The sequence below is a fragment of the Oryza glaberrima genome, chromosome 1 (genome assembly GCF_000147395.1).
Source record: "Oryza glaberrima chromosome 1, OglaRS2, whole genome shotgun sequence".
Classification (NCBI taxonomy): Eukaryota; Viridiplantae; Streptophyta; class Magnoliopsida; order Poales; family Poaceae; genus Oryza; species Oryza glaberrima.
In genome coordinates this window covers 23,772,817-23,787,520 of record NC_068326.1, presented here as the reverse complement: position 1 = coordinate 23,787,520, position 14,704 = coordinate 23,772,817, and the positions used below count along the sequence as shown (strand labels likewise).

General features: G+C 43.4%; 1 protein-coding gene across 15 annotated transcripts; it reads left to right on the top strand.

Moving 5' to 3' along the window:
• Positions 1–179: 179 nt before the first annotated feature.
• Positions 180–11,362, top strand: LOC127767632 (uncharacterized). Of its 15 annotated transcripts, none has more exons than XM_052293059.1 (18): positions 183–758; positions 1,149–1,208; positions 1,323–1,407; positions 1,586–1,650; positions 2,740–2,839; positions 3,027–3,082; positions 3,472–3,519; positions 3,595–3,738; positions 3,840–4,088; positions 4,176–4,265; positions 4,349–4,504; positions 4,599–4,679; positions 4,867–5,355; positions 5,650–5,711; positions 5,797–10,146; positions 10,257–10,412; positions 10,496–10,565; positions 11,011–11,362. In XM_052293059.1, exon 15 carries the CDS (start codon positions 6,993–6,995, stop codon positions 8,070–8,072), a length of 1,080 nt encoding a protein of 359 aa, XP_052149019.1. In that variant the 5' UTR covers positions 183–758; positions 1,149–1,208; positions 1,323–1,407; positions 1,586–1,650; positions 2,740–2,839; positions 3,027–3,082; positions 3,472–3,519; positions 3,595–3,738; positions 3,840–4,088; positions 4,176–4,265; positions 4,349–4,504; positions 4,599–4,679; positions 4,867–5,355; positions 5,650–5,711; positions 5,797–6,992; the 3' UTR covers positions 8,073–10,146; positions 10,257–10,412; positions 10,496–10,565; positions 11,011–11,362. The 15 variants fall into 15 exon arrangements, 13 of the variants coding, with proteins under 13 accessions (XP_052149035.1, XP_052149056.1, XP_052149043.1 ...); XM_052293051.1 differs by having other exon boundaries at positions 184–1,208; positions 5,797–6,702; positions 6,791–10,146; XM_052293122.1 differs by having other exon boundaries at positions 195–1,208; positions 5,797–6,702; positions 6,791–10,146.
• Positions 11,363–14,704: the final 3,342 nt, after the last annotated feature.

The window sequence follows — 14,704 nt, the reverse complement described above, 5'->3', positions numbered from 1 at the left end:
TTAACCAAGTGGAATGCAAAGCTGATCTAAGAGCTGCCTGAAAATCATTAGCGAAGTAAGGGTCACATGCATGCATCATGCCGTCCGTCACCGAATGAGAGCCAGAAACAGCAAGTTAAAAGTTAGTGGCATACTGTATAGGGTGTGGGCGAGTGCTCTATCCCTGCTACTTTAAAATTCTATATAGTGGTGGCGGTGACTCCATCACTGGCAGACACGCTGAGTATGAGCCATCCGATCGCTAAATCCAACGGCTCATATCGTCTTTCCCGTCGTTTGCATGCCCCCGCATCCGCATCCCCATCGTTCGCACACCCTGTTTTTTTTAGCGTCTCTCTCCCCCTCAACAACCTCCAACGCCGCACGCCCGCACCCTAATCGCCGCCCGCGCCGTCTCCCACCTCGCCGGTGTCCTCCGCGCCGCCCCCAATCTCCGACTTGTCGACCGCCTCCGCGTGTGCCGACGGCTTCGCCGCCACCGATCCGGAGTCGCCTGAGTCGTCGTCGCCCCCCCCCCCCACCCCAAGCCGATCTCCCACACCCGCGCCACCTCCCCCATCGCTGTTTCATCCATCTTCTCGTGGTCGCCTCCGCGCTATATCGCCCGCCGCCCCGCCTCCTCTGCTTCGACGCTTATCCACTCAGCCGCCACCTCCGCCGCGGTCATCGACATCATCTTCCCGAGCGCCTGAGGAAAGGGATTCACGCCGCTACAATGCCGAGACCGAGCGGAGAGGTGGTTTGAGGCCAGTAGAGCTGTGCGGCAAGTTTTCTCTTTTGTTGTCTTTCAATCTCTTCTCCCTTCCGATTTGATTTTGATTGTGATGAGCAAACTATTTTGACTTATACTACCCATTTGATTTTGATTGCGATGAACGAGTAAAGCTATTTTGCCCATGCACATGAGGTGTTCGATTGAATGCCGCAGAAACAATCTGCCACTCTGTTCATGGAAAAACTTTAGAATCCAGTGTCAAAATCCCCAATGATATAGTGAATCACACCCTGCTCATCCAGCATCGGCTTCTTTAACCCAGTAAAATGCATTTTAACAACCACTGACGGATTATTTTGTGCTGTCCATAGTTCCGATAGAGCAATCAGTTTTGATCTTGTAAATTGTAAGCACCTAATTTGGAGTTCGACAGCTGGCAACGGCATGTTTTGTCAGGGTACCCGTCGCCAGGACGCCGCCGACGCCTTACGCGGTGACTGCTTCTCACTGCCACTGATCCTTTCTCAGTCCCACGGCGCGGCTGAGGCTGTGGAATCTAGCAATCGATCCGTATTCTTTTAAACTATATGCTACTGTATGTGTGCAGGTGGTTATTGATCTCCACGCCTTGGCCTACAGCAATGGACAACGCTGTTGGGATCCCTAAACTCATGATTTGTATCTAATAACAGGTAATGACTAATGACACTTCAAATTGCTCTTCAGCTTTTGCATCCGATGTAATCACTTTTCTGTTGAGTCACATCCAATACTTATTAGATGCTAATAAACTAAATCTGTATGACAACAATTACAGATTGACTCATCTAATTTTCTGACAGTAGATGTGCTGACGTTCCTATTTTGCAGTTGAATTTAACTTCAGAATATTGCTGCCAGCTTCCGGCCTCCTCAACATCAGATCAGTGTTTCAGGTGTGTGTGTCTCATTTAAATTAGTCTTCTTTTCCTGGTTTGAAATTTCCGCTTTGCAAATGGCACGAGAATTTTAAGTATACGTCAGTGTCGATGAATTTCTCAAAACAAAAAAAAGAACTCCAGTTCAGTCTGCATTGCGTGGTGATGCATAACACACAATAGCAAGAGGTTTGCTCTGAGAGTCACAACGTCAGTACACACATGAGGTGAAAAAACACTGATAATTTCCCTCTGTTATCCTGAAAGTAATTTTGAACCAATATAAGGATCTGGCCACATGCATCGAAGAGGAGTAAATGTGTTATTATGTGGGATCCTGGCAGTTTTTTTTTTTGGGCTATCAGATTAGAGAAAGCAAATATTAAATGGGGGCAAATACTAGATGTTTGATATCCTATGGTACAACATTCTCACAAATTACAATTAAGAAGTATCAATCTCGATGAGAAACAGTGTAAATATATGTAATAAATATTGATATCAACGCCATTTTGAATTATTTTGTGTGTCATGGATATATGCATTATATACCATATTATTATGCATTATGCATTACTTGGAGGCTCTTCTTTGCACCCTCGTCCGCCTGTGAGTCAATCCTTCACGCTGGTGGCCTCATCTTCCCCACATCTGTATGGGTGAATATTTAGGGGATTGAATTTTGGGTGGTTGTTGGATAGGATAGGATAAGTTTCATTTGGTTTGTGAGTCGATCCTTCACGCCGGTGGCCTCATCTTCCCCACATCTGTATGGGTGAATATTTAGGGGATTGAATTTTGGGTGGTTGTTGGATAGGATAGGATAAGTTTCATTTGGTTTGTGAGTCGATCCTTCACGCCGGTGGCCTCATCTTCCCCACATCTATATGGGTGAATATTTTAGGGGATTGAAATTTTGGTGGCTGTTGGATAGGATAGGATAAGGTACATTTGGTTTATGTTTAGCGATAGGACGTACCGGTTGGTCAGATACTGTTATATACATTTTGCTTATCATGAAGGCAACCCCTTTTTATTGCATTTCAGAATGAAGCTTCATCTTACACTGGGTTTCTCTGATTTATAATTTATCATTTAATTTTTCAGCATTTGATTGAATTTCTTACATTGGGTTTCCAACAAGTCGTCGTCGATTACTCGTCGTCTGGTCCCCTTCGCGCCTCCTCGCCCCCACGCCGCTAGCCAGGTAAACTTCTCTCCCTCCCCTTCCCATTCCTTCGTTAATTGCAAGGTTCCCCCTCCCCCCAGATCGCCATATTCTTCTCTCGGGGTGCAGTGTGAGATCAATTAAGAAGAATCAGCACTGTCTAGGCTAGCTCACTGCTGTTTCATTCTCTGTTTTCTCATTCTATGTCTAATTTATCTTCTTGTAGGCTACAGCCATCCTGGTGTTTTTAGTGCTGCACCTCTCTATATATATCCTTTCTAGGTAAATTTTAACCCCTAATGTTCACTTTCCCCGAGAAAATCCAATTTTGTTGCTTTAATTTCAGGTAGTATGTAACCTGGTTTTACAGTTTACAAACTGATGCTTCTTGTGGGATGTCATGTCTCTGATTAATTTATTTTTTAACATATGCACCAAATATATGTCTGTTACTGCCACACATGTTTTATATTGGATTCAGTAAATATCTCCTATTACTTTTCACTGCCATCACTCTAGGAATATTACACTCTCCAACGATATATATCTGAGTTGTGAAGTTACTGGTTTTACATGTCTGTGTCTGAGTTGTGAAGTTACTGATGAAAACATCCAGACTCAATGAAGTGTGATTACTGCATTTAGGCGGTCTGATGTGTTTTGTTTTTCAGAAATGGATAAGATTGTTGGGGGCTCCACACCATCAACTACAAAATCAGGTTAGCTATGTGCATGTTATTAACTCGAATGTAAACTCTTTGCATGCTAATTTCACCCATGTGTTCCTTTCTTAGGCCCTCTTGCTGACATAACCAATATAAGTGGTTCCGGTTTGGCAAATTGACGGGGCAAGGTTGGAAACAAGTCGTTACGTGCCGTTGAAAGATACGACGAGAATTGTGATGTCTTTACAAATAACACTCCAACTGCTTCAAATGGTATCTTTTACATATTGCTTGTTTCCTATTTTAATTCAATCTCAATCTGTATCCACCAACACCAATGTGATGAGTATAAACTTGTGATGCTGGCCATGAAGTTGTGCATCCTGTGGTGACGCCTAATAGTCATCCATGTGCGGAAAACCGCGATGCGTCCTTCAATACAACTAGCAATGTGCATATGTGTACAGGTTCGCATGAAGATGTTAGTCACCTTAGTGTGGCTGAACTAAAAAGAAACCGTGCTAGAGATCGGTACGCAGCATTGACCCCAGAGCAAAAAGATGATAGGAACAAGAAGGCACGTGAAAGAAGGAAAAGAAAGAAGGAGGAAACTCAAGTTTCAGGTACAACTGTAATATTTATCTGTACAAATTAAAATATGTCTGGCCAATTATGCGAAACAATATTATAAATTCTCGTCGTGTGAACAGCCCCACTTGGCGATATTTCAAATATAAGCGCTGTTGATATAATGAAGTGCCAATTGGAAGTGACTGATTCTTCCCCGCTGCATCAAGGAAGTAATGTCTTTATTGTTTGTACAGTTTGGTTGAACAATATATTATTCGACTGAATGGAAATTGATAGTTCTATGTTTTAATAGAAAGTGAAGCTTCCCATCTCAATATCACACCAAGACGTCTCCCATTTACAATCATCAGCAATGTAGCTCACTATGGTCCCAACGAAGTACCAATGAGTCGCTTCACTCAAAGTACCCTAAACATGAATACTTCTGACTTTGTAGTTGATAATTCAGGTATGCTAATATCTTTTTATTAATGGGATTACAATGCTGTTGCCATTTATAAATTTCTATATTACAATATATATTACTGACTATGTTACAACAGGATGTGAAAATCAATATGAATCCAGTTTTTTTGAAGGCAGCGATCAAAATGAGTGCGACCACGATGACGACATCTCTCTAGGTAACACAAATTTTACTTCATCACATGTTTTTTTTATATAAACTTGTCAAACATAAAACCTCTTTGCTTACATATGAGAAGTGCGCTAAGTTAGTTATTATTATCTATTCATGTTTGTACAATTTAATATTTGAAGTAAGCAAACAATCCCATAAATCTACTCATGATGATGTTGGCACATCACTAGATAATGAATTGGTGCGTGCGCCAACCAATGAGACAAAAGAACGATTGCAGTCAAAGCTAGCTCGAGCTAGGGAGAAGTATGCAACTCTTACACCGGAGCAAAAGCAAGCTAAGGTGGACCAACGGAGAACACAACATCAATCACTAACAAAAGAACAGAGACTAGAGTTGAATGCCCGTCGTAGGGTTGCAAGGCAATCTATGCCAGATGTGGAAATCCATGATATGAATGCTCGTCGTAGATCAAGACGACAAAATGTTACTCCTGGAGAAAGATCTGCTCATCTGGCACGACGTAACGCACTCTATGCAGCTAGGCGTGACAAACCATGCGCTGAATCCATTGCACTAGAGTGCCCTGAGGGATCTATCCCATTGTTGCTAAATCCAACGCCTTGCTTGGAAACAACCGGTGATGTGCCATCTACATCGAGCCTGCAAACTGAGCATGCTGCAGATCATCAGGCGCGATCATGCACATTCAATGATGGTATCATCTATATATGTTTTCATTCGTACTCGCAATTTGGGGGAATTTAACTATATTCCACTTTTAGATTTGGCAACTATCCAAATGCTCTTCTTAAGTTTGCTCTTAATTTTTTGCCCCTCTTAGATGGTGGCTTCTTAACTACGTGGCAATCCAGGGCAAAAGTGCCAATTAGTTAAGAAACGTAACAAGGGAATTTGGATAATTGCCAAACCTAAAAGTGGCAATTAGTTAAATTCCCCCATAATTTGTACCCTTCTGCATACTAACTTCTCATATCTCATTGTACTAAAGATGATATGGATTCCTTCATGGATGATGACTCCGACATGAATACTACATGTTTGCTGGGCTAGGTATCGTCGTCGTGATATCTTAATGTCTCTCTTTCACATGTATAATTTTTGCGGACTAAAAATCCTTTGCGCTAAACCATACTAGGCGACGATGAGGATGACGAGATGGTACAATCTGATGACGATGACACGCAATCACCGACCTCTTCTGTTCCTGATCCGTATGACTATATGTACAGCAACATTCCACAAAGCACAAATGTTCTGAAGCCTGAACCTGACTGTAAACACTGTGGTGCCAAGAGGTTCCAGTACGAACCGCCGAGCTTCTGTTGTCGGGGTGGCAAGATCAAGCTTGTACAAAATGAAACACCTCCTGAACTGATGAGGCTTTGGACAAGCTCGGATCCAGACGCCAAGCATTTCCGTGATAACAATAGATACTTCAACGACCACTTCTCATTCACTACCCTTGGTGTAAGCCTTGACAAGGCCTTTGCAAACATGAGTTCGGGCGTGTACACTTTTCGGGCTCATGGTCAGATATATCATAATATACATTCTTTCAGTCCTAGAGATTCTGGTCCAGAGCATCTCGAGTTGTATTTCTACGATGACGATCCAACATTGAGTCATAGATTCCAACGATCCCCTAGCCTTGACCAGGATGTGATTAGGACTATTGCAGACGTCCTTCGGAACAACCCGTACTCGGAGACATTTAGAAGTCTAGGGCAGGCTGAAGACCTCGCGAATTATCGCGTGACACTAAATCTGGATCATAGGTTGCACCAAAGGCGTTACAATGTGCCGGTGACAACTAAGGTCGCTGCTGTCTGGGTTGAGGGAAATGAGAGAAGGAAGTTCGAGCCTAGCGTGACAATATACGGGAACAACCGTACGCGGAAATCTATCCAGCCTTTCTACGGATGTTATGATCCCCTCTCGTACCCTCTTTTCTTCCCTAGAGGAGAGAGTGGTTGGCATCAAAGCCTTCCAAAGGACAAAATAACCATGGAGGATGCAAACGCACGGAATGGCGATGATCCTGGTAAGTTTATCTTCGTACTATGTTGCCTTAGAGAATTGATCATTGTGCGTTACATGACTGTACTAACCTAGATGTTTCTCACGTGTAGATTGTAACAGCAGGATACGAGTCTTTGTAAGGGACTACTACTGCTATAAATTCCAGATGCGTCGTGGGATTTTCAATCCTATACTTCACGGCGGACTCCTGTTCCAGTAGTTTGCCGTTGACATGTACATCAAGGTTGAGTCCGTCTAGACTATGTGAGGAACAACCAGAAGGAGATAAGGGCGGACCTGTATCAAGGGTTGATGGATAGCATCCAGGCTGGGGAGAGTCGAGCAAGCGCGGTCGGCAAAAGAACTGTGTTGCCAGCTTCGTTTGTCGGTGGTGGCCGAAATATGAAGCGTCGATACATGGATGCCATGGCTTTAGTACAGAAGTACGGGAAGCCAGATGTATTCCTTACAATGACTAGCAACCCCAAGTGGGATGAGATTACTCGTGAACTTGAGCCTGGCCAGACACCACAAGATCGTCTTGATCTCGTGGTCCGTGTCTTTCGAGCCAAGTTAGAGGACCTAAAGAAGCAGCTGTTCGAGAAGCACATCCTTAGCAAAGTCATTGCACACGTATATGTTGTTGAGTTCCAGAAGAGGGGTCTGCCGCACGCACACTTTTTGCTGATCATGAGTGGTCGATACAAGCTAACGTCTGCAGAGCAATATGACCGCATCGTCTTAGCTGAGCTACCGGACAAGAAAAAATATCCAGAGCTATACAATATGGTTGTCAAGCATATGATGCATGGCCCTTGTGGTCGACTCAACGGTAGGTGCCAATGCATGCGAGATGGAAAGTGCAAGAACAACTACCCACGAGAGTTCAGCACCACAACCTCGCAAGGCAAGGATTCATACCCGTCGTATAGGAGACGTAATGACGGTAAGAGTAAGGTGGTTAGAGGACATCCTCTCGATAACAGGTGGGTTGTCCCGTACAATCCTTATCTTCTACGGATGTACAACTGTCACATGAATGTCGAGATTTGCTCGAGCATCAAGGCAGTAAAGTACCTCTTTAAATACCTTTACAAGGGACATGACAAGGCCTCGATATCCATAAACGAGGCAGATAAAAACGGTGAAATCGATGAGATTCAGCGCTACAGGGATGCGAGGTGGGTGACCCCTCCAGAAGCCTTGTGGCGTATATATGGTTTTGACATATGCCACATCTCGCCGTCTGTGAGGCAGTTGCAATTGCATCTGCCAAACATGCACATGTTGGCTTTCGATGCAGACAAGGATCTCCGTGATGTTCTGGATAAGGAAGACGCAGGCAGATCGATGCTTACGGCGTATTTCGAGGCTAACAGGCAGCATGTCTAGGCTCGAGATATCCTTTATAGAGATTTCCCAATGTGGTTTACTTGGCAGACGCCAGGTAAGTACTGGAAGAAAAGAGATAGAGGTGGCTAGGTCGGGAGAATTGTGTGTGCCCACCCGGCAGAGGGGGAGCGCTACTATCTTCGGGTGCTTCTAAACCATGTGGCAGGATCCACCTCATTTGAAGACCTACGTACTGTTGATGGTGTGCTCATGCCGTCGTTCCGTGCTGCAGCTAAAAGAAAGGGTCTTATAGAGGCAGACAACACCCTCGACGAGTGCCTTACAGAGGCCGGTGTCTACCAAATGCTGGCGTCGCTACGCAGGTTATTCGCTACCATATTGGTGTACTGCGAACCTACCGATGTCCGTGCACTTTGGGACAAGCATCTAGATTCCATGTTAGATGTAACAACGCATGCCCTTATGCTGTCCAACAGATGGTGCTGATAGATATCCGGGGCATGCTACAATCAATGGGTAAGGAAATCTCATCGTTCCCGCTCCCTGAAATAGATGAATCACATGATAGTACTCGAGGAGATCCCAGAGAGATTATTGAGGAGTCTTCCATTGTTGTGGAGAGAGATGATATGAACCTCCCAGACCAGCTCAATGATGAGCAAAGGTCTGCATTCAATAAAATCATGAACGCGGTTGGTAGTGCTCAGGGGAGCGTGTTCTTCGTAGATGGCCCAGGAGGGCACGGGGAAGACTTTCCTATATAGGGTGCTACTAGCTACAGTGCGTGGCAATGGTGATATAGCGGTGGCAACCGCGACGTCGGGTGTTGCAGCTTCTATAATGCCAGGAGGCCGGACCGCACATTCGCGGTTCAAGATCCCACTCAACATTGAGGAAGGGTCGTATTGCAGCTTCACCAAACAAAGTGGGACGGCAAAGCTTCTCCAAATGGCGTCGCTTATAATATGGGATGAGGCCTCCATGACAAAGAGGCAAGCGGTTGAGGCCCTCGATATGAGCATGAGAGATATAATGGGTTGTCCACGTTCTTCGTTTGGAGGGAAGATGATTGTGTTTGGAGGGGATTTCAGGCAGGTGCTCCCGGTCATTAGGAAGGGCACTAGGTCTCAGATAACAGAAGCCACTCTACGCAGGTCCTATCTTTGGGATTGTATGGTTCAATTAAAGCTTGTTCGCAATATGAGGGCGCAGAGCGACGCGTGGTTTGCGGACTACCTCCTTCGAGTTGGGAATGGAACCGAGGAGGTGAACAAGGAAGGAAACATAGGCCTTCCTTCGGATATTTGCTTAGAGTGCAAAGGGAATGAAACGGACCTCGAAAGGCTCATCGATACCGTGTTCCCTAACCTAAACGATAACCTGATGGACCCAAACTACATCACATGTAGGGCCATATTGTCCACTCGGAATGAGTTCGTCGATCGAATAAACATGAAGATGATTGAGCGGTTTAGAGGAGATGTGATGACATATCATAGTTTTGACTGAGCAGAGGATGACCCTCATAACTATTACCCGCCGGAATTCTTGAACTCTCTAACTCCAAATGGGCTACCTCCGCATGTGCTTAAGCTGAAGATAAACTGCCCCATCATGCTTTTGAGGAACATTGACCCAGCCAACGGACTTTGCAATGGGACAAGGCTGGTGGTTCGTCAGTTCGGAAAAAATGCTATTGACGCGGAGATTGTTGTAGGGCAGCATGCTGGAAAGAGAGTTTTCCTTCCTCGGATACCTCTATGTCCTTCTGATGATGAGATGTTCCCATTTCGCTTCAAGAGAAGCAATTTCCGGTTAGATTGAGCTTTGCATTGACCATCAATAAGGCGTAAGGTCAAACAATTCCAAATGCAGGCGTCTACTTACCAGAGCCTGTCTTCTCCCATGGTCAACTATACGTTGCACTGTCAAGAGCAACCTCTAGAACAAACATAAAAATACTATCGATGCCGGTAGAAGACAAGAAACAAAAGAAAAAGTCTAAGCGTACTGGCGTGAAGGATAATGAGAAGAAAGGAAAGGAATTGTCTAAAAAGGCTGCAACATACACAAAAAATATTGTGTATAGAGAGGTCCTCACAGATTAGAAAAGGTATATTATGTGACTAATTAACCGTCCACAATATGCTTGCTTAAATTCCATTCTTACTGTAATTTTTATATTCCAAGTCTAACATTTCTTGAGTTTTTTTCCTTGGACAGCAGTAAACATTTACTTTCTTGGTCTGCCCCTTCTCCTGTATATGCCTACATCCACTCCTTCCCCGAGCAGTCCCTCCGGCCGCCTCCTCGTTATGGCTGACTCAGAGACCAAAACCGTTGTAGTCGGCTGCTCGCCGAGGAGTTGCAGGTGATCAGGTAAAGATATTTTTCTATCAGTCCTTGGTGAACCACCCTGGCAGCTTTTCCCTTGCTCATTATTTTTTATTCTTTGCTAATAGGAGAGAAGCAGCCAGGTCCAGGATGAAGCAATTCACTGTTATGAACAAATTCAAGACGAAGTCCTTACTTGTAAGCTGACAGTTATTTCTTCTTCTTTTTTAAAACAATCGTAGTTGGTTTGTACATGTCTTGCAGCTTAGTACTGATGTTAGCAGATTTATGAGGTTCTGCTTTAGTTCAGATTTCCAATTGTAGTTTAGCATTTCTTGTAATCATGTTGTGGCAGTCCAGTTTCCAGTGGGGTACTGAATAACACTTGAGTGGAGATCATCTGAACTGAAAGCCAACATTTGAGCTCATGCTATTAGCCTATTACTGTATCAAATAAAACTTTGATCTTTATCAAAGAAAAAAATTATACAATTTTTGTTTCTATCATTATTTTGGTATGAGTTTTCCCTGCTCATGCTAAGCTCACTTCTGCCAAACTATTTGATGTTTCTAGCAAGAGAGTCAAATCAGTGATGTCTTTATTTTTAGAATCAAGAAACATGAATATTCATATAATATGCAGGTCTTCAGTGAGTGTTAAGTTTTGTGTGAGGACGTAAGCAGGAGCCAGGAACTGTGAGTACTGATTTGTAACGGAGCACATTTGATCAGTAATTTGCTCCATGTGAAAGGAGCTTCGGATTTAGATTAGGTCAGGGATTAATATGTTTTGCTCAACTGTCTATTTTATTTAATTGCAGATTTCAGTTTGTCAAACCACTTGTAAAGTTTTTTGCATGTTGTACATGCATTTGGTAATAACCATGAAGTCATCTTAGGTAAAGAGTTTGAGCATTACTGTTGCCTGCTCCTTAAATTTTAGTCAGCGAGTAGTTCTGAACACTAATTAAATTATGTTGAATGTAGTTTCCTTACGATGCTATATTTGTCTTTTCAACGCCAGATTTTATCCTCCGTGATTAACAAAATTCCCCGTAACAACGCACGGGCACCCTACTAGTTAGTAGCAAATCGTTTGAAAGTGAAGGAGTCGTCTGGGCAATGTCGAGTTGTCGACTGCTCAAGTGGAATCTTGTTGCCGTACTGTTTATGCTTTAACCCCTCCCTGCTGCCAACAGATATGGTGCCAAAAGAGGCCTAATTTCATCCACCAAAGTTAGTGTTAGTGATCGCCTTTGTATTTTATTTTTCTTTGGTCGGCCTGTCCTTTTTGGTAGCCACATAGGATGAGTTGACACCTTTTGTTTTCTTGCCAGGGGTTAGGTTTTGGTTAGGGGCCCATGCGTTTTATCCGTGCGAGGAGAGGAAAGCATGCCTTTGCCAAGTCAGCTTATATACTAGTACTAGTCGATATGGGTTCAGATAATCTATTTTTCAATTGGAAAACTAATCTATACCGAGTTCTTCGCTTCAATATTCCACGCTTTGTCTCTCCGCTCCAGAACCTCAAATATGTTAATACGTTTTGTCGTCTCGTCTCGTCTTTTACCGTAACGCCGTCGCGGAGCGGCTCGGCAGCAGCCAGCAGGTGATCCTGCTTTGCTAGCCGGAAGACGCAGAATTAGGGGGAGAATTAGGTGGTGTTTGGATCCAGGGACTTAACTTTAGTCTCTCTATTTAGACACTAATTTAGAAATATAGACTACTTACAAAACTAATTACATAAATGAAAGCTAATTCGTGTGACAAATCTTTTAAGCCTAATTAATCCATAATTAGAGAATGTTTACTGTTGCATCACATAGGCTAATCATGTATTAATTATGCTCAATAGATTCGTATCGCAAATTAGTCCAAGATTATGGATGGGTTTTATTAATAGTCTATGTTTAATATTTATAATTAATTTCCAAACATCTGATGTGATAAGGATTTAAAAGTTTTAGTCCCATCTAAACAGGGCCTTAGCGTACGTGCTCGGCTTCTCTGCCCTGCTCTCCGCTCATATGATTGGGGGTGTGGAACTCATCCCACAGCCGGAGAAGCCGGTGCACATGTACACACGGTGCCGTCGCACGCGCCGCGCTCACCCAGACAGGCTTGGAAGTTGGATGAGGAGGTTGGGGGCAACTCAGCAGTGCTAGGCAGTCGGTGGTGTTGGCGCCAGCGGCGGCCGTGCAGTCGCAGAGGAGGCACGGCGTTTGCGGGTGGGGTGGCCTTGCCTTGGCCGCGACGCTGTACCGATTTTCTTGGCACGACCCAAGTTGGCCTACGAGAATTGTGGGTCGGCCTCATGTGATTCTTGCCGGTGTCGTCGCTGGGTCGACGTCGGCGCGACGGTGCGAGGCTGCGGGCGGCACGGGCTAACGCCTCGGCCCAGATCTTTCTTAGAGGATTCGGCCCAGTTCTGCGAGTGAAACAGCCAGTTTTATCCAGCAACCGGCCGAGGAAGAAGGAAGTTCATATGGCAACGTGGATATTTTTCTTTTGAAAAATTTCATTTTATCCCTGAACTATTTTCGTGGAGCACTAACCCCTAAACAATTTATCTGTTCATTTATCGACAGAACTATTGAAAACGATTCACGTTACTCCTTAATGGTATTTCTCTTTTTTCTCTATATATAAGTTGTGTTTTGCAATAAAATTTGGAACTTTTGATAGATTCATTACAACCTACTCTCTCCATGTTAAAATAAATTAAGCTCATATTTAGATTCGTAGTACTAGTATATATCTTGTATTAGGCTAACTTATTTTTTGACAGAGGAAGTGCCTCCTAATATTTTTAGAATTTTATTAACATTGTTTACATAGGTTAGAAGCACTAGGACTGATTTAAACATCAGGGTTTTAAATTTCAAGCAAATAATCATGAGAAAATTAAAATATTATAAAACTTTAATAATGGTGTCATCTATGGCTACAAAATTTTAGCTTAAAATATGTCTCATATAAAGAAAAAAAAAGAGAAATACAATTAAGTAGTAAAGTGGAACATTTTTAATATTTTAGGGGTAAAATGAGTTAGGGGTTTACGTAACCGGGTGAAAGAGTTTGGGGAAGTAAAATGGTTTTTTCACTCCTTTTTTTTCCTTGGATCTGCAAGGCAGATATTAATAGAGTTAATAACAGGGTAGGATGGGTTAGGTTGGAGAAAGACAGCTCCACCCCTCACCCTTGACCTCTCATTCCTCCCCCGACGACCCTAGGGTCGGTGGGTCCTTAACCCTCGACCGGGCCCTGTCAGGGAAGATAAGGTGACGTCCGGGAGGCTACCACGTTAGTGGAGCACTAGTAGCCAGTAGCCACCACATCGATATGGAGGGAGAAAATACCAAGGCTAGCTGCTATCGGGCATTACTTTACCAAGAACTTTACCAAGAAGAAGGTAGAGACCGGTTGTCGTATTAGGGGAGCGTCGACCGCCACGACATTGGGATGGAAGAAGAGAAGATAAAGGCGGATATAATGTTGAAGGAGTACACACCAGCTGCTGATATTGCTATATCAGAATGGGGAGAGGATATCATGGGATAGAGGCCTCAAGAACATACTGACTGCGACTTGTCAGGGTACGAGGAAGCCAAGTAGTTAGTGATGTACGATGACGAGTAGGGGATTTAGGCATAATGATACTGATAATAATAGCATGTTGGAATTCGCTTAATGGGTTGATGGCCCTTTTTAATTGTAAACATTATCTCCTGTCTTGAATAATTTTAGGGCCCATGAGTCACGTGTGGGTGGAACACAACATTCAACCCCATGTACCTGCAAGTGGGAAACTCACCCCACCCCATAAGAATGGGGACACGATGGGTATCTAATTTCAAAGGAAAATTGTCACCTCTAAATATTACCATCAATGTATCACTATTATACAGAAGACGTGTACGTGTGTGCACACCATTATGCCCACACATGTGTGAATATATCCCCTAAAACAAAAACAAACAGAAAGCCAACTATAAATAAAAAATTTTGTATTAAAAATGCATCCATGTGAGTGTATTATGGCCACCAGGATTTCAACGCTGATGGATGGGGTGCATGCATACAATTTCATCTCCACAATCTGTTTAATTCCCGGGACTTTTTTGAATTATTTGTAAACAATGTTGTGTATGTGGTGTACGTTCTTTTTATGTAATCGAAAATGTGCAAGTATTGGTATATCACTGTTTTTCCCCATGAAGTTGGATATATGGAATGTATTTTTCTTGTTAAAAGGCATATGAATTGAAAACCATTTAATCTAATGTCCCACCCGTAGCCTAACCACGTCGCGACTCCATACTGTGCTATTACAGAAC

What these genes read in the sequence shown, in the direction of transcription:
- LOC127767632 (XM_052293075.1), top strand. Translation starts at nt 6,993, where the DNA reads ATGGATAGCATCCAGGCTGGGGAGAGTCGAGCAAGCGCGGTCGGCAAA.